The sequence below is a fragment of the Lepisma saccharinum genome, chromosome 2, assembly GCF_977018435.1.
Source record: "Lepisma saccharinum chromosome 2, izLepSacc3.1, whole genome shotgun sequence".
In the NCBI taxonomy this organism is placed as follows: domain Eukaryota; kingdom Metazoa; phylum Arthropoda; class Insecta; order Zygentoma; family Lepismatidae; genus Lepisma; species Lepisma saccharinum.
Window position 1 is genome coordinate 53,092,253 of NC_139230.1, and position 25,192 is coordinate 53,117,444.

Here is a 25,192-nt window from a genome sequence, read left to right on the forward strand (position 1 = left end):
ATTTAAGCAATATACGTATGTTTACTTTAGGTATTGTTTATGTGTATATTGTATATTACTTTCACATTGATTGAAATAACATTTTACATAAATGATAATAACTTCTGATGCTACAAAGTTGTTGCAGCAAACGTATTGATAATTTCCTCATTTTGCACCACTTTTAAAATATCGGACTCACAGGATGGAATTAAGGTAGACATTAACCACTCATCAGCTACACACGAAGGTCGTCTGTTTTTGATTATTCTTGTAACACCCATGGGCATCCAAAAGGGGGGGCGAATGTTATTTATAACATTAACAAGTCATGCAGGACTTGATTTAAGTGAGAACATTTCAAACATTACAGACTTTAAAAGATCTAATCAAGCACTTAATTATAGATATTGTAACGATTTGCCAGTATGTTACAAATGGTGTTCAACATTTGTAACATCTCAGAAATATTCAACGCAATTTGCACACAAATTTTATGAGACTGAACTGTTGCACAACATCTAGATTTTGAAAGAAAAAAATAAAATAAGAAGAGAAACTGAAAGAGTCAGATCTTGCAGATGTGGTGAAAGAATCTCACACATTCTCCAAACTATGAAACATGCTCTGCACATTTCCCTGGCCAAACTGTGCACAGAAAGCACTTGAAAGTCGTACAATGTTGCAAAGGGTAAGCACTTGGTTGTGTCAGCCTGAAACCTCAGTGCATTATGAATGTAAACAGAAATATGCTGTTTGAAAAGGAGGATGGTGGAGGAAGTGCAGAGAATGTACACAGAAGCTTCACGAATATTGACTTTTGTATAAGTATTCTAAAGGTTTCTGGAGGTACATTTAGTCGAGCCTTGGGTCTAGCTGGTGGGATGTTTTAACATGGTAGCAATGGGACAGCTGGGCGAATGATTTGTAGAAAAATTTAGCTGTTGTTGCATCCACTCACTTTGAGCACTGAAATAGAGTAATAATATAAAAAATATTCAATAATATAAATGTGTACAAGTATAAAATTTTGAAGCCCCCTCCCAGGCCTCCCCAATGGCACAGTGGTAGCATCTTCACCTTGTAATCAAGGGGTCTCGGGTTCGACACCCGGTGGAGGCACATAGTGTTTCGGATCCCACTTTAAACTGTAGATCCAGTCCCGATGAGCCTTACTGTGCATAAAGTGGACTTGAAACACCAACTCAATCTATTGAAGCCCCCTCCCCCAACTGAAATCTTGACTACAGCTATGGATATCAGATTACTTTCTACACATACCTTTGTTTAAAAGGATACTTTTAATGCTTCTGTAAGGTTCCTTGTTACATATTCATGACCATTGTTTCCAATTATGAAGGACAATTTATTCTGCATTATTATCAATCGATTGTCTTTTTTTAATATTACAGAAGAACATCTAAAATTAATGTGGTTGTATCTTCTTCAAAATTTTAAGTGAACTGTAAAAAATACATTAAAAAAACAAATTTATAATATTGGTTACTTAAAAGTGGTATAAGTTAAGAAATAATTCCTTTTTTCCTTCTTGCAGTGATAATTTAGATTTTGGAGTACAATTTGCTCGGAAATTTGTGGATGCCCCTGAGAGGGGAATCAGCAGGAAATTATCGATCATTCGTTCTAAAATGAATTTGCACAATAATGAAGCTGGCAGAGAGGTATGTATTCACAAATCCCTTGTACTTGTGTTAACTTAAATACTAATCTGCATGATGCTAGATAAAATCTAAAAATCCTGAATTTATTGTTATACCTTTATTGTTGTTGGAGATATGTAAGTGATCTTGTAGCAATGGCTTCTACCATATCTCTACTTGTCATCTACAGAATTGTTCAAAAGTCATGCAACCCTAACTTTGCTAGGAGAGATATTCACACTGGGTTTTCTGCAATATAAAGCCTCATCTATTGAGATGTTTTAAAATTCCTTTTTGTTGACATCCCATACAGAAAATTCAATATATTAGTTCAGAAATTCTAGAAATTAAGTTTTTTGATTGGTGCCACGAAAATGTGTTTGCAAATAGTAGTTTTAGGTCTGAATTGAAAAAGTGACACATTTCCTCAGAAACACTTGCAGTTCAGAATTTTGTTAGCAGATTCAGATAACATGTAACCAAGTACTGACCATAGAACCACATGGAATATTCTAAATAATAACTCTGCTGAAATGTTTAATTTTTTTTAAAACATCACTTGTGGCACTTTAGACTGAATATGCATATTAACTAGGGCTCCTGCATAGCCAAATCATTAGCGCTCTCATCTTTGGTGTGAGAGGTCTTGGATTTGATATTCAGGGGGAGCTCCAAAAATGTTGACATTGACCCAGCATTGTGAGGACAATTGAGAAGCTACTTGAAAATAAGTAGTGGGCTCAGAAAACAGTTGTGATGGGATAATTGCAATAATTTCATGAAGCATTCCAAAATAATCACATAAACTTTATTGTCGCAAACTTTCAATCTGCTTCTGTGCTTGGTATCATTATGAAGAAATGCTCTTGGACTGACTTCCCAGAAATGAAGACACTCATGTCTTTAGTAAATTGATTGCTACAGAAATAATAATTGTCCCCACAAAAAGAAATTTTGAAAATTAGTTTTATTATGGTACATTTATTGTTACATATATATATGCTTAATATGCTTAATGATATATTTTCTTTATGGAACAGGTAATCACATCATTGATGCGAATGCAGTGTCGTTGCCATGGAGTATCTGGTTCCTGTGAACTCAAGACATGTTGGCAAACAATGCCTTCATTCAATGAAGTTGGTGACACACTTAAAAAAAAATATCACTTAGCAATTCAGGTATCAAATTTATAATCTTTACACTTCAATGTGTTTCCATGTAAAATACTGATCAGTATCAAAATTTATTATAATGTTTATCTTGGAGGATGGATATAAGGTACCTGAACCCAATATAGTCTACCTAAGGTTTGCAATTGTTTCTAATTGTGTACAAAGTCAGGAAAGGGAAACTAGTGCCATGATTCAAAAGAGGGAACATTTCTGGACATTTACTGCAAATTGGAGCCAGTTCCAAATAGTAACATGGTTGCAGTGAAGATATTTTTAAATAGTAAAGTTTAGGCCACATTTGGTACATATGTACCCAAAATGGCCTAGTGATGTATTTTGTTCTTTAACATCAAAAAATGCAAAATATTTTTTTAAAAAATGTACCACATTGTTACTTTTATAGGTAGATAAGTATATTGACAGACTGACATTTTTATGTACACTTCTCCACAAGTTACTTGACCGCCCTGAAAGTTTTCTAAGTCCAGAAATCGTTAATGTGGCAACATGGCTCTTGAGAAAGAGAAGAGAGTTGCCAACTTTACTGCAGGTCCCTCTACCAGGCAAGAAACCCTGTGGTGAAAAATTTACATTCTATTCAATAATATGAAGTCAGAAACTATAATTGATCAACATATTAATAGAGAAAAATACGGAAAACTCAAGTATGAGGAATAATTTAAGTGAATGTTAAAATGTTAAAATTGGAATCAGAAAAACTTTTGTGAGGTTGGAAACACTGCACTTGCTCATGGTACACTTGAAAGAAATCGCTGTCAAGTTTGAACACATAAGGGCATAATTACGAATTGTTTATGCAAATAAAATATAACAACACCTTGCAAATTAATAATTCTCGCAATTTGCATCGAAAATCTGTTCATCACATAGAAAATGTGGTAGCTTGAGCAATTATCAACACGTTTCAAAGCATTTGTTACAAGCCATGTTGTAGAGTATTGGTAAAGTACTCTCATCACAAGTATCTTTTTCCAAAGAATTAAGGGTCGTGGGTTCAAAATCCAACGCTCTCCTTTTTTTTTTTTATTATTATTATTATTTTTTTTTTATTATTATAAGTAAGACATCAGATACATTGAGCATGAAGTTTAGTAATTAACTTCAATGACTTTGTTTCAGGATGTTTGCAAAAAATTATTCGGTGTTGAAATCAATGAATGTTTCCAGCAGCTCAATGTATTTGTTTATATTTTCTGGCACTAACATTCACCAATTTGGATCGAAAAATACCTAAATTGTTGTTGTATTCTAACAGATAGTATTTGGTCAAACAAGGAATGTGTTGACTATGGCTCAGAAGTTGATGAAGGATCATCTTCTTTTCTGAGCCTACACAACAATGCTAAACCGAATATTAGTCAGTTTGCCTTCAGCTAGAACCAGAAAACATTATTTCTTTGTGTGTGTCAGCCTTCTTTTGGTTTTTAGGTCATTTTCAGTAGTTTTTGCCCTTCTTGTTACATTTTACTTAATTTTACGTTAAATTTATGTTCAGTACAAGTGACATCTCGACTTGTGTGACAGGGGTCTTAAGATCGAGGCCAAACCATGGCAGAAACTATTTCAGAAGGCGAAAAGCGTTTCTCGAAATATTTCTTTACATTCATGGAAATGCCTTTGATTTCTTCCAAGACTTGGAAACCCTAAATTCCATACAGCTATCTAAATTGAAGCAGACAATCAGATACCATGTGACAGAGGCAGAAATCAGATAGGAAGCATAGATTAGTCATCGCTAGCGCTGGGAAGTTGATGACTTGTAGAATAACCTAAAAATAATTTTTAAACATGGTCTAAAATACTTTTTGCCCTGAAAATCAAAACTTGATTTTTAAAGAAAATTAAAAGAGAGTCGATGAATAATTCCCTGTTTGGTGGTTTAACGACTAAACTACTGAAGCAAAGGGATAAAAGTAGTTAAGTGCTAATTTAGTTTTCTTTATTTTAACTTCAAGCTTACATAACATGAACTGCAACTTTTTTTGTATAAATCATTCACCTCCTTTGAGAATGGATCTTCCACAATACAGTAGACGGCCAGCAACTGAAATACATGTGTGTTTGGCGTACATAAGATTATATCTTCTTTAATATTGTGACTAATTTTATTTTAAAAGCAAAGATTAAATTGATAACAGAGGCTAGCAAGGGAATCTCAAAGTAGGGTTCACACAACATATCTTAAGTTTGGTGTGGGGAAAAATAAATTTAACACAATTAATTATTTAATGCATTGACAAACTTGAAAATGATAGTTGTGCTTTTCTATTGACCATATATTCGTTTAATGATGAACTTGCTAAAAAGACCATGTTAGGAAATTTAAATCTACAAGTTATGCTAGCAAATGCATTTAAAATTCACGAAACGAAAGGAAGGAGAAAAATAAGCCATAAAATTAAGTAAAATGTAAAAAAAAAGGCAAAAACTACTGAAAATGACCTAAAAGCTAAAAGAAGACCTACAAACGCAAAGAAATAATGTTTTCTGCTTCTAGCTGAAGGAAAACTCACTGATATTCAGTTTAGCATTGTTTTGTAGGCTCAGAAAAGATGATTCTTCATCAACTTCCGAGCCATAGTCAGCACATTCTTTGTTTGACCAAATACTATCTGTTGGAATACGACAACAATTTAGGTATTTTTCGATCCAAATTGCTGAATGTTAGTGCAAGAAAGAAGAAACAAATACATTGAGCTGCTGGAAACATTCATCAATTTCAACACCGAATTATTTTTTGCGAACATTCTGAAATAAAATCATTGATCTTAATTACTAAACTCCATGCTCAATGTATCTGATGTTATACTTAAAAAAAATAAAAATAAAAAAATAAATTGGGAGCTTTGGATTTGAACCTGCGACCCTTAATTCTTTGGAAAAAGATAATAGTGAGGCGAGTACTTTACAAATATTCTACAACATTACTTGTAGCAAATGCTTTGAAACGTGTTGATGACTGCTCAAGCTACCATTTTTCTATGCGACGAACAGATTTTTGCTGCAAACCAATAAAACCAACCCCCATGGCAGAGTGATTGGCACAGAACTATAAGGGTCCCAGGTTTGAATCCCGGCATGGGTGTTCTTTGTGAGTGTAACTTCATCAATTTTCAATTTCATCATATCATCACTCATCATCATCTTTGCAATTAGCCAAAAGTGGCAGAAAAGCAAAGTAAAATAAACCAAGTCAATCAATCTATCAATCAACAAACCAATAAACAAGGAAGTGATGTGTCGCAATTTGTCACCAGAAGACTATGGATTTCATCACAGTCTCAGCAAATAAAAAGTCCTTTATCATCCTTAGTGAGGCCCACACACTTTACATGAACATAAGAGCAACAAATGTCACATTTGTGAATGTTTTTCACGATATCTTCCTAAGTAGGTCACACCGTACACCTTGTTATAAACAGGACTTTAGATTAAAGTCTGAACTAAGCACAGTGTAGGATACAAATGATGAGCTGCCATAATATGGACTCTATAGATAAAAATTCACATCACTTGGAAGATATAACAAGTGATAACATGACTATGCAATATTAGATCATATCGAACACAATCATGAGGTCCAGCTATTTTGCCTTTTTTGTCCACAAGTTACTACACTATTAGTACAGTCAACAGGTTCAATCACACCATTTGGACAGTCTGAATAACATTCTAATGTCATCTGTTGAATTCAGCATATAAGATAGCATGATAGATATGTAGGATCTCTCCAGCCAACTTTTTTTTTCCGGAGGTGTCTGTGAATGTGTGGTAGTGATAAACTGAGGTTACTCACATTTAGTATGTACCTAAATAGCAAAAAAGAAATAATATTTAGGCCAAGAGAGCATTTATTTATGTAGGTTTTTGTGTTTGCTGAGTTGGGAAGCTACTTAAAAGCAATAGTAGCGAACTCTGGTCTAGAAAGCCAGAAAATAGTGGTGATGTGACTCTGTATTGTGACCACGTGTCACCCTGCGAGAATCCTCATGACAGCCTGGCCCGTCAAAAGGCAGTTGTAATACAGAATTAAGTTTTAGTGGTAATTCATTGCAAGATTGAGTTCTTTGGATGTTTCATCCACATAAATGTCAACACAGATCTGGCAGTTTAGGTTGTATATCAGCTTGGAGGAGTGAAAGATAAAGTTGCCAATTGTAGTGCATATGTGAAGGATGTGGGAGCTTTTAAAGAATGTGAAGGTTTTAAAACTTATTTGTTTACATCTACAAGAAGGTTGAGAGTATGGTTGATTGCAGTATTGTAAACGAAATTGTTTGTAAAATTTGGACAAGCAATCAAAAAATATTCCTGAGTTTTTGAGAAGAGAGGATTGTGGAACAGTGGGTGTACATTGTACCCTTCCTCACATTTTTTGGAGTGGGTACAGAATTTCACTAAAACATTTGATCTCCTTCTAGGTGGTACCAGGCAATTGTGAAAGGGTACTTCCATGTCCCTTAATTTTCATCTTCACCCCTTTTGAAATCTTAATTTCAACCAAAAACACTATAAACTCTTGCAGTCTTGAGTACAGTGTGTTAGGAATTGAAGTGAGACAGCTATATACAGCAAGTGAGCCATTGATTATAATCTGAAAGTGATGTAAAATCTAAAATTGAACATGAAAAATGGAGACTTCCTTATAAAATTGCCACAGGAAAGATCAAACAACCAATAACAACCATCCAATAAGAGGATACATCAGTTACCAGTAGCATGGAAGACACAATTGACTATCTGATGCAGCAGCTGCTTCCGGATGATGATCCCACTTCTGATAACACCAAGAATAAAGAAACAAGAAAAACAGCAAAACAAATTAACCAGGCTCTCCCACAATCTCCTTCACTAAGGAAGAAATGGAACAAGCAATCAGCAGCATGAAAAATAACAAAGTACCAGGTCCCGACAAAATTACTACACCAAGTTTCTACCTAAATTTCTCAATTCCTCTCAGAACTGATGGATGTGATTCTCATCTCGAAAACTATCCCAGCCTCTTAAAAGGAAGCTAACTTAATTTTAATCAAAACAGACATTAACAAAGATGAAACAATAGCAAAGTCATGCAGACCCTCCTGTCTCATGAACACAATTGGCAAAGTCTTCAAGAAATTAATACTGAAAAGACAACAGGAAATTTGCCTTATAAGATGACTAACAGGAGACCAATTTGAGTTCACCAGTTCACCAAAGGGAGATCCACAACATGTACTCTGATGGAAACTGCTGCACATCTTGGGGATCATAGTCGACATCTCTATTGTCTTTGATAATCTGTGCTAGCTCCACCTGTGTGAGACTTGCTGGAGTATGGAATGTCCTGGCACCCTCTTCTGGCTGATCAAAGACTACTGCACAAATAGAAAAGTCAACTTCCACATCAATAATCGAACAATATCCAAGATAATCTCATATGATTGCACTCAGAGCTCAATACTGGATCCCACATAAGATCATTCAAGTGAATCAGAACTAGAAGGACAGTTTTCAGGATTAGGTGTCAGGTACTCTTGTTCAGCTTGTCAGTGAAAGGATTGACATGGAATAGAGTCATTCTATGTGTTTATACAGTTTTGCCTTAATTGAAAATTGTGCATTGAGAACTATAATTTCCACTAAAAAATGTAATGTCAAATTTTATTAAAATTGAGGTACATAAATATGATATATTTTTCTTCTTTACCATTGACAGATTGCAGCGAAGAAAAAAAAGCCACGTATTCGACGTAAAAGTAATCCCAAGAGGCCTGTGCCAAAAGGAGCTTTAATTCACATTCATAAGTCACCAAATTATTGCATTGAGGATAGAGAGAAAGGCATTCCTGGTACATACGGTCGAATTTGTAACAAAACATCGAAGGGACCTGATGGTTGTAATCTTCTTTGTTGTGGCAGAGGCTACAATACACAGGTAATTTTTCTCATAATGAAATTTTAAATTTTAAGGAAAATGTACAGTCCTGTGTGAATTAATTGGAACACAACAACCGCTACATATTTTATGTATTTTTTTGTAATTATGCACTAATTCATCAATTACACTATTCAAAAGCAATGAATTACATATCTGTAATCTTTCTAAATAGCTAATAAGTTCATCTTTCTGTTTTATAATTTGTATTACACGATTTGACATACATTCATCATCATGAAACCATACTCAAGTTCGAGAGACTTATCATGCATATTCTGTGGAACAGTCAAGTTTTGTGAGTCTCATTTTTCAAATAGCATACATGTTTTCTACAGGATTAATGTCAACAGAGTTCCCTGGCCATTTTAGAACACAAACATTGTTGTCATTAAGAATTTCACGACTTCTGCACTTTTTTTTTTGTGGTATGAAGCCAAATCTTGCTGAAAAATTCTGTCACCATCCAGAAACCTCTTCTGTATCAGGAACAACTCTCCTTTTCAGAATTTCAATCCACAAAACGTCTACTTCCCAGGATATTTTGAGGTCTGTTGCAAATGTGCAGAAGTTGTTGGCTCATTCTTAGCTCAGCGCACATATTGAACCCTCAGCATATTGAACCCCTGCAGTTCAAAGTGGATCTCATCAGCAAAATAACTTTTTCCCAGTCTTCTATTGTGCAATCTCGATGAGCCTAGCCCACAATTATCTTGTTAAAACTTGCTTCTTTGGAATTTGTGAGTGTTCCTTCCAGCTGCTGGAAGGCTATGATGAATATTAGACATGTGCAGATTCACTCCCCTTTCCCCCAAATCATGAGCCAAGTCCATAGTGGTGATCCTGTGGGTTGTATTTGTTTTTTCTGAGGACAAAGTGGTCATCAGGTGGGTAAAATGGAGCCAGTCAGTTTGTGCCACTGAATAATTCTATCTGCAGTTCCTATACCAACACAAAAATTTAGTAGCCATCTCTCTTTGTGCCATAACAGTATGTGATAATGCTAGGGGAGTCATATCAATTGAAGAAGGATATTATAAATCTCACAAGGAAATCTCAACAGTAAAACACATGCATATAAATAAATGTTAAGATTTAAACAGTCATCAGACAGAGTAGTTAGGTACTATTGAATCAATGAGTAAACAATGTGCAAATGTGCAAACAATGCACAGGAAGCATATCATCAAATAATAAGTAATAATAAGCATTGTGTAGCACATTTTTGCCATTTGCCACCCAAGAAAATTACGAATGAAAATCTTGTTCCAATTAATTTGCACGAGACTGAAGATTGACATATTACCATGTTGTTTGAAGTGAACAGAATTCTTCAAGATATTTTTTTGTGAACAATTCCTTTTTATCATTCACTGCAGGTATCTTCATTAGGCAAGTTTGTTGAACTGAAATCCACACTATTCTAATTCAAATGAATGAGACAGCATCTATCATATTGAACTGCATGAACTGATATGCTGTGAAAGTATTGAAGAAATGCAAAACTAAATATCAGATATCATATTGTATTATCAAATTTATAGTTTAGCTAAACCTAATGATACTTTTGATGATTTAAATAATTTTTAAAATTCCATTAGTATTACAAGAAATAGCTTTAGTTTCAAAATTTTCCATGATGTTCTTCATGAAATAACAGTATGTTTGGAATAGTGCTATTTTCGAACTAGTTTCTAGCCAGTTGTTAAGAAAAGATACCAATTACAACAATCAAAAACATCCATTACTATGCTACCTTTTTTCAAATCTGTGAATACAAACACACTAAATGCTTAATTTCAACTTTACAAAGATTATGAAAATGCATGGCGAGGATTTCCTGTAATTGCAACAATAAAAATAAATTGTGAACTTTGGCCCCATGGGATAGGGCTGGAAAATATTAAAAGCCTTTGGTGGTTGAGAAAATATCTTTGGTGGAGGCCACATGTAGACTTAAAATACCAAATACTCCTGCTTTTTCTATTTCTTTTTCATCTGTGGTTGCGAAAGCCTCAGTGAAAATGCATAAACATGTGCAACAAAATGCAGACTCAGCTCTCAGTTATGTAATTGTGAATTACTTAAAGCCTAAAAAGTATGGATCGGCTGGTATGAAATTTTGGCCAATACTGATAAAGATAAAGTTTTTATGATGTAAGTTTACCAATGCCAATAACCAATATTCTACTGATCCAACATAAAATTCAAAATGGTCCTTGAAGAACCTGAATGGTTCATTACACTCCTAAATGTGTGTTTTGAGGTGACTGCAGTGCAAAAGAAGTTACATATTTAGACATTTACTTTTGTAAAAAGTAAGACATGGAGATTATCCATAAAATTATAACAAAATGGCAGAATTTTGCACTAAATTATAAGATATTTATAGACATATTGGATCGGTAAAATTATTGGTAATTTTACCAATAAACCAATACATTGATCTACCAATATCGGCCAATACTGATAGAGTACTGATTAATCTGTCCCATCCCTACTAAAAAGAATACATTCAAAATCATATTTGGAACCAAATGTTACACAAAATTGTACACTTTTGTCACATCAAATGACTCAGCACTCTCAGAACCATGTGAAGCCTGTTTTGAAGTACACTCCATCCAAACATGTGGAAAGGTTGCTTTCTATTGTACATTCAAATATGGGAGAGAATGATCCTCTGCTGAAGCTAAATCCAAAGAAACCAATGATTGTTATGTTTTTTTTGCTCAGCACCCCAAGATTTCTCATACAACCCCGAATAAAATATTTATGCAACTTCTCTTTTTTGTGGTACTATACTGAATGCAATTCCAACTGGCAGTTGAGTAACAGCGATTCAGTGATTAAGTTGAATTTTCTTCGGCTGAGATCAGGCATTTTCAAGTCACAAGGTACCGAATGTTTTTCGCGGACAAAACAAATGAGCGTTGTGTCCACCACATGTTGCCAAACGTACTGTAAAGTGAGAAAGAGTCTTCTCGGGCAACAGTATTGTCAGCACCAGAAATCAGCAGGGGTTAATGGTACGCAGGCTACAACTGCACACATGGTTCTCAATGATGAAGTTTCCGGAAGGACCACCCACAGATCATAATGCAGGCGAACACACAGTCACATAAAGACGACTGGCAAAAAGAGAAGTACGCTTGACAATGTTGCTTCGGGAGAGCGATGTGATCCCTTGAACTTTTGCTTTGCAACTGAGTTTGTTGACACCCATCGGACCACACACCCCTGAAAATGATGGAGGGACAGGGACAGGACATGCCAGAAATTGCCATCAAGTTCAAATGCCAGTTGGAGTTGTGATTAGTATAGTTGGTGATCTGAACACTCATCATTGGGAAATGGATTTCTATACCCTATCACAGATTCTTTCACTAGAGTGTAGAAACAAAAAAATAACTGAGTCAAATAAAAAAAAATAAAAAAAAGATAATACACAAAGGAGACAATTGATATATTCATGCAGAAACCAGAGGGAGAAACGTGGGATGCCATTTATCAACTACCCTGCACAAATAAGAAATTCAATGTCCTCCTAAATAAAATTTGCCTACTCCACCATGAATGCTTTCCTGTAAAACAAGTAAATATAAGAAATAAAGAAAAATCCTGGATAATAAATGGAATAGAAATATCTAGCTGAAAAATAAAATTACTTCATGCAGAAAGTAAAGTAAATAATGACCCAAGTTTTATAGCCTACTACAAGAAGTATAAAAAAACATATCAATTAGTATTAAAACAGGCAAAAATCAGACATAATGACATAAGGATACAAACATCGGATAACAAATGCAAAGCCATGTGGGATATAATCCGAAGTGTAACATGTCCACACTCAAACACAAGATAAACATAACATTAAATGTAAAAGGCAAAGAATTAACTAATTCGTATGATGTAGCAAATGTATTCAACACCTTCTCTATAAACTCAGTACCATGTGCTACCCAAATTAAAAAAATGACCAAGACAGGCGCAAAGGCTTTAACAGCTCTAAAAAATGAAAAATCATTCATATCACCCATTTCTGAACTAGAATTAAGGGAAATATTCAGGTCATTAAAAAAGAAGCATTCATTTGGATTTGATGAAATACCAGATTATCTGATTAAAGGTTGCTACAAACAGCTTTGTAAACCTCTCCTACACATCATAAATAATTCCTTTGAAACAGGTTCTTTCCTGACAGACTAAAAATAGCAATTGTAAAACCAATATACAAGAAAAATGATCCAAAAGATGTAGCCAATTATAGACCTATATCACAACTTTCTGTGTTTTCAAAAAAATTTGAATGTGCAATGTTAATGAAAGTTGAAAAATTCTGTGAAAAATATTCAGTACTAAGCAAGACACATCACGGTTTCACAAAGCAAAAAGGCACAAATTCAGCCCTGATTGATCTCATTGAACATGTGGGTGAATCACTCTCAAACAAAAAAAAACACTTAAATATTAATGTTAAGTTCCAAAATACAGACTTAATGCATGCAAAAGAAACTACATTTCTGGGTATTGTTTTAGATGAACACTTGAAATTCTCAAACCACATTGACATGCATCAACAAAAATTAAGTATAGTCTGTTTTGCACTGCGTGTAATGGTAAACATTACCAGCTTTTGGTCTGTCAGGAGTCTCTATATAGCAAACTTTGAATCAGTAATAAGGTATTGAATCATGAGCTGGGGAAACAAGGTACATAGCTCCATACTGTTTAAATTACAAAAAAGAGCACTTCGAAATGTGGCAGGGGTCAATGTGAAATATTCGTGCAGAAATCTCTTCCGTAACTTCCGCTTGCTGACATTACCCTGTTTGTATATCTATGAATGTCTGGTATACATCAAACAAAATATTAGTACTTTCAAAACCAATGAAGTTATCCATAGCCTGAACATGAGAAATAAAGATAAAATTCGAATGAAGACTCTCTACAAGAAGGGACCTAAAAACTCAGCAGTTGACCTGTATAACAAGTTGCCGAGAGAGTTAAGACACGAACCAAAAGTGGAAAGGTTTAAGAATCAAATGAAAACCATGCTAATTAAACATTCATTTTACAGCATACAAGAATATACAGAGGCAGCACTCATCTTTTGAATGCATACAGACATATCTATTGGACACAGTGTGAAGGACTCCAGGTCTTGTGTATGTGTAACCAGAATAAATGTTAAAAGGTATGGTTAGTTACCATACATGCAGAGCTTGATGTTGCACATCCAACTAAAATTGTCAAGTATAATATCTTTATATGCAAGGGTTATAATACACCAATATATATGTGTGTATCTTATGTTAAAATTACCAAACTTTATTATCATGTACTTCTATTTGACATGTCCTATACTACTATGTCTAACCAAGATAAATGTTAAAAGGTGTGGTTAGTTACCATACATGCAGAGCTTGCTGTTGCACATCAAACTGAAATTGTCAAGTATAATCTTTACATGCAAGGATTATAATACACCAATATACGTATATGTGTGTATCTTATGTTAAAATTACGAAACTTTATTATCATGTACTTCTATTTGACATGTCCTATACTACAGATGTACCTACTTGTACAAAATTGTAATCCTTGGATGCAAATAAATCATATCATATCATAACTGTGGAGCAAGGCTGTGCATAGCGTCAGAGAAGCGAGGGAAATCTATTGGCCAGAGCAAAGCAGTAGATGCTGATGTGTAGGCTGGTAACTTCAGTCGCTTTCCTCCACTACATGCAATTCCGTTCCTTTCACATGTTCATTGGTGGAGCTGTCTCATTCCAGTACTTGTACAGAGTTTCTTTCGTTTGCCTGCTCCACAGTTAGCTGGGATGGAGTATAGGCCCATACCAATATTTTTTGCTACGTCCTAGGCATATGCTATTCAGATATCTTTGACTTGACTTGAAAAACGCCTTTTAAACCACTCGCTTAACTTTAAAAATTACTTTTATTAAGGATGACCCTTAATTTCCACCACAAAGCTTTGAGACCCTTGAACTTTTAGTGACCACCTTCCACGACATTGATCACATGCTTCTACACGTTCTGCCATACCAAGTGACATCATGCCATTAATCAGCCAATAGCGGTAATGGAATGAGGTGACTTGTGCTTCGCTATGTAGAGTTTGCGAAGTTGCGAGCAGCAAAAGAAGCAATGCAACAGCAAGGGGTGCCAATGTTTGTGCAAATTTCCACCATCTTAAAGCCTGCATCATGAAATTTGAAAAATGTGGAGCAAACTGACTGGATGAGGCATTCTACATTGTTAAATGCTGTACTTCCCAGGCAATTAAAGGACCGTAGGTATAGCATACCAAACAAATATGTGGCCTGTTTTGGGATGGAATCCTAGCTACAAAATCATTCAGTTGTTGAAACGGGGCCTCCAACAGCATAAGAGGGCGGAAGATTCCAAGAATACCTCCGACTGATTGGCTGTTTTGAGTGCCTGCTGTGACGAGTAGGAATGGCAACCCTGCAAGTGACCAATCATGTCGCCTATTTCCGCCCCCCCTTGACACAATAGTTAGTTGAAAGGAGAAGGGTTAGCACCCAAAACTACAACTGCCCTAGTATAGAGACTGTTCATGAAGGAGAGAAGACCACTGCAAACCTGCCTGCTGTTGGAGTTTTGAGGGTGAGCTTTTTGAGCACTCATTATACACAGAAATGGTAATAGGGACTTGACCTACAGTTTAAAGTGGGATCTGAACCAATATATGCCTCCAGTGGATATCAAACCTATGACCTCTTCATCACAAGGTGCCAACATTACCTCTATGCCTCAAAAAAGGTAAAAAAAGGTAAAGTGTTCCCCTGTGCATAGCACCACGCCATGAAGGCGTATAGGGGGTGTGGGGGTAACGCCCCACACTTTCTTGATCCGGTCGTGAGTGGGGGTGATGTGATCAGCATCACGCCCCTGACCGCCTTTACCCCCCAGGGTTTCCCCCAGGTACCCATGTTATTCGACGCTGGGTAGGCGCCGGGGCCGCTTCCACCGTTAGAAAAGTTCCCGGATTTGAACCGGCCGGGGATCGAACCCGGGACCTTGAGCATGGTAGTCAGACGCGTTACCGACTGAGCCACCGCGGCCACTATGCCTCAGCGAGAACCAAACCCGCCTTGCAAATCAGGGGCAGTTGCATTTATGAAGTTTGCACCAATAACTGTGGGATAGAGAGAAGGTTCTCCATGGACATTTCTGGGTTGTAATGATCACATTTAAAGTTAATGGGATTGTTACAATCCAGAAGTGTCCATGTCTGTACAAGCGCCCACTCATGGGAAAACATTGAAAAGCATATGGTGGTGCAGTACTTCAAGATATGATAAAATTTTTACGTTGGACAAATTGTATATTTTTTATAAAGTCCAAAGTCTAACTTTATTATCACCTAAAAATCGGTTCCCTACTCATCATCGACTGTGGTGATCTATATAATTAAAAATATTATTCATTAGGTAAAAAGGAGCCGCAGTGGTCTAGCAGTAGGGCATCTGACTGCCATGTGGGAGACCTGGGTTCGATTCCCAGGGTGGGTGATCTAAGGTTGGAATTTTTCCAGCCTTGTCCCTGCATAAAGTGGCTCTGGGGCTCACCCAGCCTCAAATCAATGGCAACCCTGGGGGGGGGGGGGTAAAGGCAGCAGGAGTATGGTGCTGATTACATCTCATCCAAAATGGCAGAGATCCAGAATATGTGGTGCCCTACCCCCACAGCCCCATAATTTGCCTTCATGGCACGGTGCTATATGCATACTTTACCTTTATAGGTAAAAAGTTTGAAACTTTGTGTTTTTAATTTATGATTACCCATGTCAATACTGTATGTTCTTGATTGATTGATTGATTTAGTTTATTTTACTTCACGTTTTGTGTTTCTTGGCTAATTTGAACCACGGTTGGCCCAACGTAAAAACATATCACTGGGCAATGGTAATTTTAGTCGTGGTTCCAATGTTGGCCCAACATGTGGTTTTTACATTGGGCCAATGTGTGCTTTCTACATTGGGCCAACATATGGTTTACTACGTTAGCCCAACGTACTGAACACTAAAGAATGGATAGGATCGTGTTTTCATATATACATAATTTATTGAGAGGCCAAATGTAAACAATAGTACAAATTACTTATGAAAATAAAAAAAATACACAGCACTTTCTGTCACATTGTATCATTGTTTTCAAGACATCGTACCTTCAAGTGGTAACACAAAAACTTTCTAGAGTTTACTTAGTTTTCCAGCTTTCATGGAATTTAGTCTGCACATAGCATTGTTTAATCACCTTCACAAGAATACCTGTAAGAATGTTCTTGTTCTACTACAGCTAAAGAGACAAATAATAAGCAGTTACCAACACATCTTTCATCCATGGCAGCTGACAAAGGACTGGTGAGTGACTGCAAGTTAAAAATAGCTTCTACTTTCATTAAGAATATATTTCCAGTATGTTCTGTAACTGAAATATTTGAAAAGAAATTCTGTTACATGTCACTTATTTTACAATCTAGAATTTACAGCATACTCCAGAAAGTTGTCTTAGCATGAAAAAGTTGTTTCTAAAACTGATTTTGACTCGCTTTTCCATGCTTGGACAAACATTGGCAACCACCATTGGCCCAACATAATTCCAATGTCAATTTGCCAACCAACGTACATATTTGGCTTTTTAGAGTTGCATCACGGATGGCAATGCTCGCAGGTCAAGACACTTAAAAAATAGGACTGTCCTGTGAAAACGAGGACATATGGTCACCCTAATCTGTGGCAAAAATGAGACCAAGTTTAGCATTCATGTGGTGATTTTTTATTTAGTTTTCTTCTAATATTGGATTTTATTTTTATTGATTTTTATCACAACTATTTCTGAAAGGATCAGGAATTGGCGAATTGATGAGTAAGGGTTCCTTTTAGGTTCACTACAGAGTGTCCTGAAGTCATTGCATTTTTTTTGGTGGGGGAAGGAAGGAAAAACTGTTTTGGTGGGAAAATGCCTTATTTACCCCTCCCTTCCTGAATAAAATTGCCTTTATTTTCACTCCCCCTGAAAAAATCCTGTGGACATCCATGTTGATAACCAATATTCTGTCAATCTGATATTGTAACATTCAGTGGAGAACCTGGATTCATTCACCTTTTTAATTGATATATGTAACTAGGTGACTGAAATGGAATTTTCGTACTCAAGCAGTTTAATTTAAAAACTAAAGACACATGGATTACAATGTAAATTCATAAAGACAATTACAAAATGTCAGAATTATGTACTCCAGCACATGATACTTATGGAAATATCAGACACATAGAATTATCTGCAATTTTTCTGAAAGCTAATAGAGTTCATATCAATGCATTCTGATAGAGTATATTTATTTTCTACCCCATCCTTATTATCATATAAGGTGGGCTCATTCAATGTCCTGATATTTACTTTGCTGGGTCTCTTTTCAGGTTGTGAAACATGTGGAGCGATGTCACTGCAAGTTTGTTTGGTGTTGCTATGTTAAGTGCAAGACATGTGTAACATTGATGGACCGCCACACATGCAAATAAAGAAAATCTCATGTAATTACAAGAACTGGTCACTTATTTACTTTCTGTGCAAATTATTTTCTACTGTAAATAAAACTTTAGATCTTCTCTACTTTCATTTTTAAGTTAAAATATTGTAAATATGTAACTGCCACAATAGTTTTAAGAGTCCTGTATGTAGTAGTGGTGAAGGGAAAACAAGAGTATTATGTACATGTAAACGTTATCAAATTTCTTACTCTCTCATAGAAAGCTGTTAGCTATACTTTATCAGTTCTATTTGTAAACATGTGCAAGAATGAGTGTATTAGCTATTAGTCATAAAATATGTGTAAGATTTTAAATCCTAACCTATTAAGGCATCAGTGAATTCAAACTTATTCCTCATTACTTTCAATTTCTGCTTTTTAAGTTAGTCACAAGCACACTGTAATATTTTACATGTATTTTGAATTATTAATTACTGAAAAATTGTTAAATGATAGACATCCTGATCATGTTGTAATAGAATGGAAATTGAATTTAGATGTCCTGTATACATTTTTCTTCTTTCCTTGTATGCATGTGTAGATCTATGTGAGTGTAGTTTATTTAGTATTAAACAATATTTATTACCACATATTGATCAACTTGCAGTAAGAAGTATTAAAAGAAAGAGCTCAAGACCTGGTATGCAAGGCTTGAACAGAATTTGATCACTGTGTAAATTTAAATCATGTAAATAGCAGGCTGCAAAATTATACATGTATGTTAGACAAGGTGGATATGACATGAATGTAGGAGGCATAACACTCAACAAAATGTTATCATCCTGTATAGTGCAAATATGATATTATTTTGCACAAAGAGTATTCAATCTATTCTGCTGCATTCACTTTACCAATTTGCAAACCATTGCACAACAAAATATATTTAATTCATTATGTACACATGTTGTTAATTTGTTTTAGGCCCACGATGTCTATTCAAAATTTGTGTTGGAAATTTATGTCAATGGAATAAAACTTGTAGAAAATCTTAAATGCAAACATAATACATTATATTTTCAGGTCATTCATTTTCAAAACCACCCATTTATTCCACTAGAATTTCCACATTGTTTGTTTACATTCCAGCTTACTTTTGTAAATCTCTTATCCTTATTTTGTAACATTTCACCACATCTAGTTTTTCATATTCTTGTTTCTACAGTGCTTTTTGTGGTTGAGTTATTCATGGAGCAAGGCTAGTGTACCAGGTAGTGAGAGAGGGTCTGCCAGCAAACTGGATACAACATCCACGTAACCAAAATGTAATGAAGTAAGCTCTTACAAGAGGTGTTCGAAATGTTTTCCCCCTACATCCACACATTTATGAAATTTTCACAAACACACATCAGTTCATCTTCTGAAGTTGCTTCATTTTTCTGCTAATGTCTAAAAGTTTGGTAGCTCACCATGCAGATGTCATGGAAATGTCTGTTTCTTGTGCAATATGCCAGAGAGATTTTTTAGGAGTATATTCCAATCCTGCTCCAATGTTGTCTAGTTTTTCTCAGTAAGCACACATCATTTCATCCTTCACTTCTAATCAAGAACACACCCTGTTTCCCTAAATTTGTTCACAAGTTTTCGAACAATGTCTCTGTGTGGAACAAGAACATCTCGGAATTCTGCTGAAAATTCCGTACAAGAATTCGTAATGATGCAAGAGTCATACATAAAAATTCGTTGTTTCAAATTGTATGTATAGCATGGCATTATTATATTGCAGAAAATCACCAGTAATATGTAAACTAGAATGAAAAAATATAAAACACTTGCTAACACCTTAGCACTTCACAAACATGTGCAAACTAGACACCAGCTATCTGGATGCTGAAGCACTAATGTATCCAGTGCCAAGGTCAATGTACCGATGTGGGCCTAAATGCTGGCAGATGTGGTCTCCCTGTCCCGCACACTGGCCGCTGCTCCACAGATGACTCAACCATGTAAAGCACTATCATAACAAGTCCTTAACACTTCTCTTCCAATATCTAGTTCTACCGTTTCTTGTGTAGTTCACTTATTTGATCCCTGATGAATTTTGCAATGTGCTTCAAAGAAACTGCATTTGCAGATCTATAACCTTTACTCCTACTTAACAGATGTCTGTCAGTAATCTTATCCAAAATTTCATTTTATTTTTCAAGGATTATGATTGTTATATTTCCTTGCTTCTACTTCATAGAGCTTCGAAATAAAAAATATGTGTGAATACATGTTTATTAATTTTGTTTAATATTTAAACATCCTATTCAATTCACATACTTTAAAATAATGTATCTGTCTGTATATTTTAGAAGAACAAAACAGATTGAAGAAAGTATAAAAAAATTTAACATTTTCTTAAGAAGTACGATGATATGATATTTTGCTATGAATTATTTAAGAAAAGTGTTTAACACTAGGAAGACGGTGAATTCCTGACTACCAATTAGGACAAACCCGTCATTTTGGCAGGTTCTTTTTTTCCTTGCAATATTTTCCACTGTTGTTATCTTGAGCATAAAACAACTTCTGTGTTTATTTATTTGTTTCAATTTTACATCATTATAACAGTTTCTTACACAATTCTACCTCCTACAGCAAATAATTGAGGGGAATATTGGGAACAAATAGTCAGGTCAGAAGGACTATGTTATTCATATTCAGTTATATCACAGATTACAATCTTTGGATTTTAATTAGTTAAAACCACCAGAGGCATCAAAGTATTAAACACAATTATAGTATGTGTGTCCAGAACAAGAACAAGGTCCACATAAGTACTTCTTACAGATCATACAGGGGTTTCTGGATTACATTTTTCCTTTTACTGCCTCCGATTTGGCAAGTATATTTAGTACTACTGTACAGGAGTGCACTGATTGGTCTGGGAGAGATCTGTTTCCTTTTTGTCACATAAGATGCAGCCAATTCCTTTCATAATTTGAAAATAAAATCTCTACTGGAAATTTTCTCTTTGTATAAGATCCAGGAGTTGATGGCTACAGAATTCAAAACATTGAAGAACATATGCATCGGCCATCTTATGCATCCAAACTTTGTGGTATAGAGGCCATTTGGTTTAGAATGTCGACTTGAACTTCCATCTGAACTAACATGCAATTTGAAATAACGTTCGTCAGACGAGCAACAATCAGCAATAATGAACGTAGCTTCATTTCACTTTGAATCCACTATTGCTTACAGACATATCTACCTAAAAAACTGTGCCTGTCAAAATTAAGGGTGGTCGTACTTATGGTAGTAATCAATTGTAGTATCCTTCAGAGGTGGGATTAAAGTTTAACTTTATATAAAACATTAATATTTATTAAAAGTCACAGTACATGGAAGCTGCAGAATAAACTTAGCATTGTCAAAATTAAAATATATATAAAAGTCACCCATCAAAATGATGGGTCTGTCCTCCTAGTGTTAACATGATGGCAATGCTTACTGTTAGTTTAATCAAACACTCAAATGATCATACGCAGCACTACATGTGCAAAGTGTGAACAGCTGCAAATATGTTACAACACATCTAGATAATTTCTTGCAAAATAACCATTTTATAACTAGTTTATTATCAAATTTTATATGTCCTCTCTCTCTCCCCTATATGCATACATATAAAGATGTATAACTACAGAATGTGTATGTGTGTGTGTGTGTGTGTGTGTGTGTGTGTGTGTGTGTGTGTGTGTGTGTGTACATGTGTGTGTGTGTTGGATACTTTCAAGATGGTTAATACAGGTGATAATGAAGACACAATTAATATGCTGTACTATCAGGGATCTGGATTCAAGTTGAAGTATAGGTGTATATTTATGGTTGTTCTTTCATTCATTCATTTATCATTCTGCTCATCATAATATTAAGAGTTCTTTAGGTATAAAATGTGATACACAATGTGTATTTAGAGAGCTTCAGTGATTAGAAATTTCAGTTGGTGACAACGTAAATTATTAATGTGTAAATATAACCCAACATCAATGACAACAACAAAAATACAGGGAAACATACATGCAAAAAGCATTATTGATGATGGTGATGAAGCAGTTGGAACAAAAATAAACATGAGATGTGTTGGAGAGTGAGCATACAGCTCAGTGAATAAGTATATTTAAGACTAGTTTTTGTTATCATATATAATTATCATTACTGAAATTATTAGGGGGATTTCAGAAAATAGGATTTCTATTTTCAGTATGATTCAATGTAATGTAAACACTGTAGAATTAAAAACTCCATGTGATTGCATGGGACTCAGTGGTGTGGCAAACTGATGATCATAAAATATACACTATTATCACAAATTTTCTAAGAATGGCAAACCCTTCAGAAAATGTTTCACTGATTGGCAAAAAGTGCTATTCCTCACTCTTATAGTTACACCATCCTCATGGGGGCTACTTGACATTTACAAAATGCTTAGAAACACTACTCTGGGGACCTTTAATTTTTAGTAAGCACATACATAAATTACATCTTAAAATATGCTTCGGAGGATGCAAAATTATGTATCTTAGTTTAAATTTTTCTAGAGAAATAAATTGTGCTGAAAATGATGGTGACTGTTATTATCATGTGTTATATTCTTGTTTGTATTAATCTTTCATAATCATGTTTTCTCCGTTTATTGTTATTAGTTGTATTATGCAGTATGCTATCTCATTTTCTTTCTCTCGTAAATTTTATTGGCTCCATTACTTCAACTGTGTGCATATTTCACCTGAAAATGTATTTCCTGGTCTGAAGAGTGTGAGAAGTGTGAATGATTTAATGATTCTGTATGAATGGATGCATGTGTATTGAGTTTGGTCAGTGTTTGCAGGCAATATATGCGATACAAATAATTTGTAAACAAGACTGAATATTTGTCAATTTGTGTAATTAGTGAAAACTGACATCAACCTTTGGCATTGTGCAAATAATAGGATATGTGTAGAATATAGATGTTTGCCTTCAAGTTTGATTGTTCATTTACTCTTTGTGACACAATGACATTTGATTAAAGTGTGACATATTTGTTGTTTCTAAGTTCACTGTACAGAATTGTTTGGAAATGAAATTTTACTGTTGTAAAACTTGTCCAAATCTTCATATTTCATTTTTATAAATATCTATATATATATTTTGTGTCAAACTTACTGTAACTAAATTATTTAGATGGCTACATAAAAGTAGCTTTAAATTTACTAGTGTCTTATTTGGAGAAATATGAAACCTCAGTAATCAATGGAAAATGTGCAACAAATAGGAAACTTTTACTTTCACCTGTTGCATAGAAGTAAATTGCAAAACGAGCAATCATGGATGTGATGCAAAACATTTTGTAATCAAATAAGAAAATTAATTACAGGAACCAACAATCAAAATGGATTTGATTCAACATCATAATAAACATTTGCAAGAGAGTAAGGCCAAATGAACAAATCAGAAAGGACTCCACTGTACCTATCATCCGATGAATTTTGGAATTGTTCACTCTCTTCATCTGTTAAAAAGTAGACCTCGTATTTTAGGTTTTTAACCTATTTTTTCCTTTGCAGATAAATAAGAAATAACAAGTTATATCAGCGTTTCATTAAAAAACGAAACAACTGACGAAGTTTTATAGTGCCTAAAATAACCTATTTTGCTTGTTAGAACCTATTTTCTGTTTATGTGCCTAAATTAAACCTTTTTTTAGATTTGCAGAATTTTTATATCTCGCAGAGGTATTTACTAGGTTTGGTGGTGAAATAATTCAATGACTGGCGTGTTTGAAACATGTTTTCTGTGGATTTCCCTCCATCCAAGTATATGATCTTTATGAAAGCATTAAAGGAAACAATAAATGTCTGACTTCACTGTTACCTGCAGGTAACACAGGTAACAGTGACGTCAGAATGAGGACAGTTCCCCCATACTTTTTTACGCCAGCACTATAGACTCTTAATTCTAAGCCTTGCCTACTAAGATAAAGTAAACTGTCCTTGCCCCCCCCCTCCCCATTCTCAGTTTTGGCACCCAATCATCTCTACTGCCTGCACAGTCCCAAGTGCAAACTTCTGATCTGTGCAGCCTTGCACACTCTCGTATCAGTTTGGTCCTTCTTGGCATTCATGCCTTGAGAAGTAATGTTTCAGCATTCAAATTTGCACTACTGACTTATGTTTCTGTTGAAAGATAATTTTCAGCACATGAAATGATCCTCACAGACAAAAGGCAGAATTTGAGTGTCGATAACGCAAAAAGATTCATGGTGATCACTAGGACTATGATAAAATTCAAGTATAATTCCTGGTTTTGTAGGGGAACTTTCCAAAACTTCAAGGATACAAGCACATGTTTTCTCTATTCTAACCTTACATATTATCGACTCTCACCCTCCCTTCCACACACAAAAATATTGACAATATAAAGGGTTAGTATGATTCCGATGTACCAAAAAATTTACCTAATCAACTTCAAGATATATTATATTGTAATAATCTTCCATCTGTCAGATAGATTGTTCTGTAAGAGGCACTAACAAAGTAAACAGATTGAGAAAATTTAGTTTTATTTTCCATGTAGCTTTCTTTTACCTAAAAAAAAGCTAAACTGAGAGAAACTTGCCTCAGGGCATTTATAAACATGTATAAATTTAATGTGATTTGGATAAATAAAAGTTGTAATTTTTCACATCTACGGAGAAAAAATTGGAATAGAGAAAACATCTGCTTGTAGCTTATTTCATGTTTTGCCAAAATTCATGAATAATATCCAGAGCCAATAATTCATGTATAATTTCTGGAGCCAATAATTCATGTGTAATTCCTGGAATTCAAGGAATTCCAAGTGAGTAGCCACCCTGATATTGTGCAGCAACTTATACATATGTAAATAAT

At 34.9% G+C, this 25,192-nt stretch overlaps 1 protein-coding gene across 1 annotated transcript in view; it reads left to right on the forward strand.

Moving 5' to 3' along the window:
* The window catches only part of LOC145984033 (protein Wnt-16-like), a 176,024-nt gene extending 152,289 nt beyond the window's left edge, over window positions 1–23,735 (forward strand). The window contains exons 4-7 of the mRNA XM_083117367.1: window positions 1,535–1,661; window positions 2,681–2,821; window positions 8,535–8,753; window positions 18,229–23,735. Coding sequence (XP_082973493.1) covers window positions 1,535–1,661; window positions 2,681–2,821; window positions 8,535–8,753; window positions 18,229–18,330 — 589 coding nt within the window. The 3' untranslated portion in view covers window positions 18,331–23,735. The remainder of the gene's footprint in view (window positions 1–1,534; window positions 1,662–2,680; window positions 2,822–8,534; window positions 8,754–18,228) is intronic.
* Window positions 23,736–25,192: the final 1,457 nt, after the last annotated feature.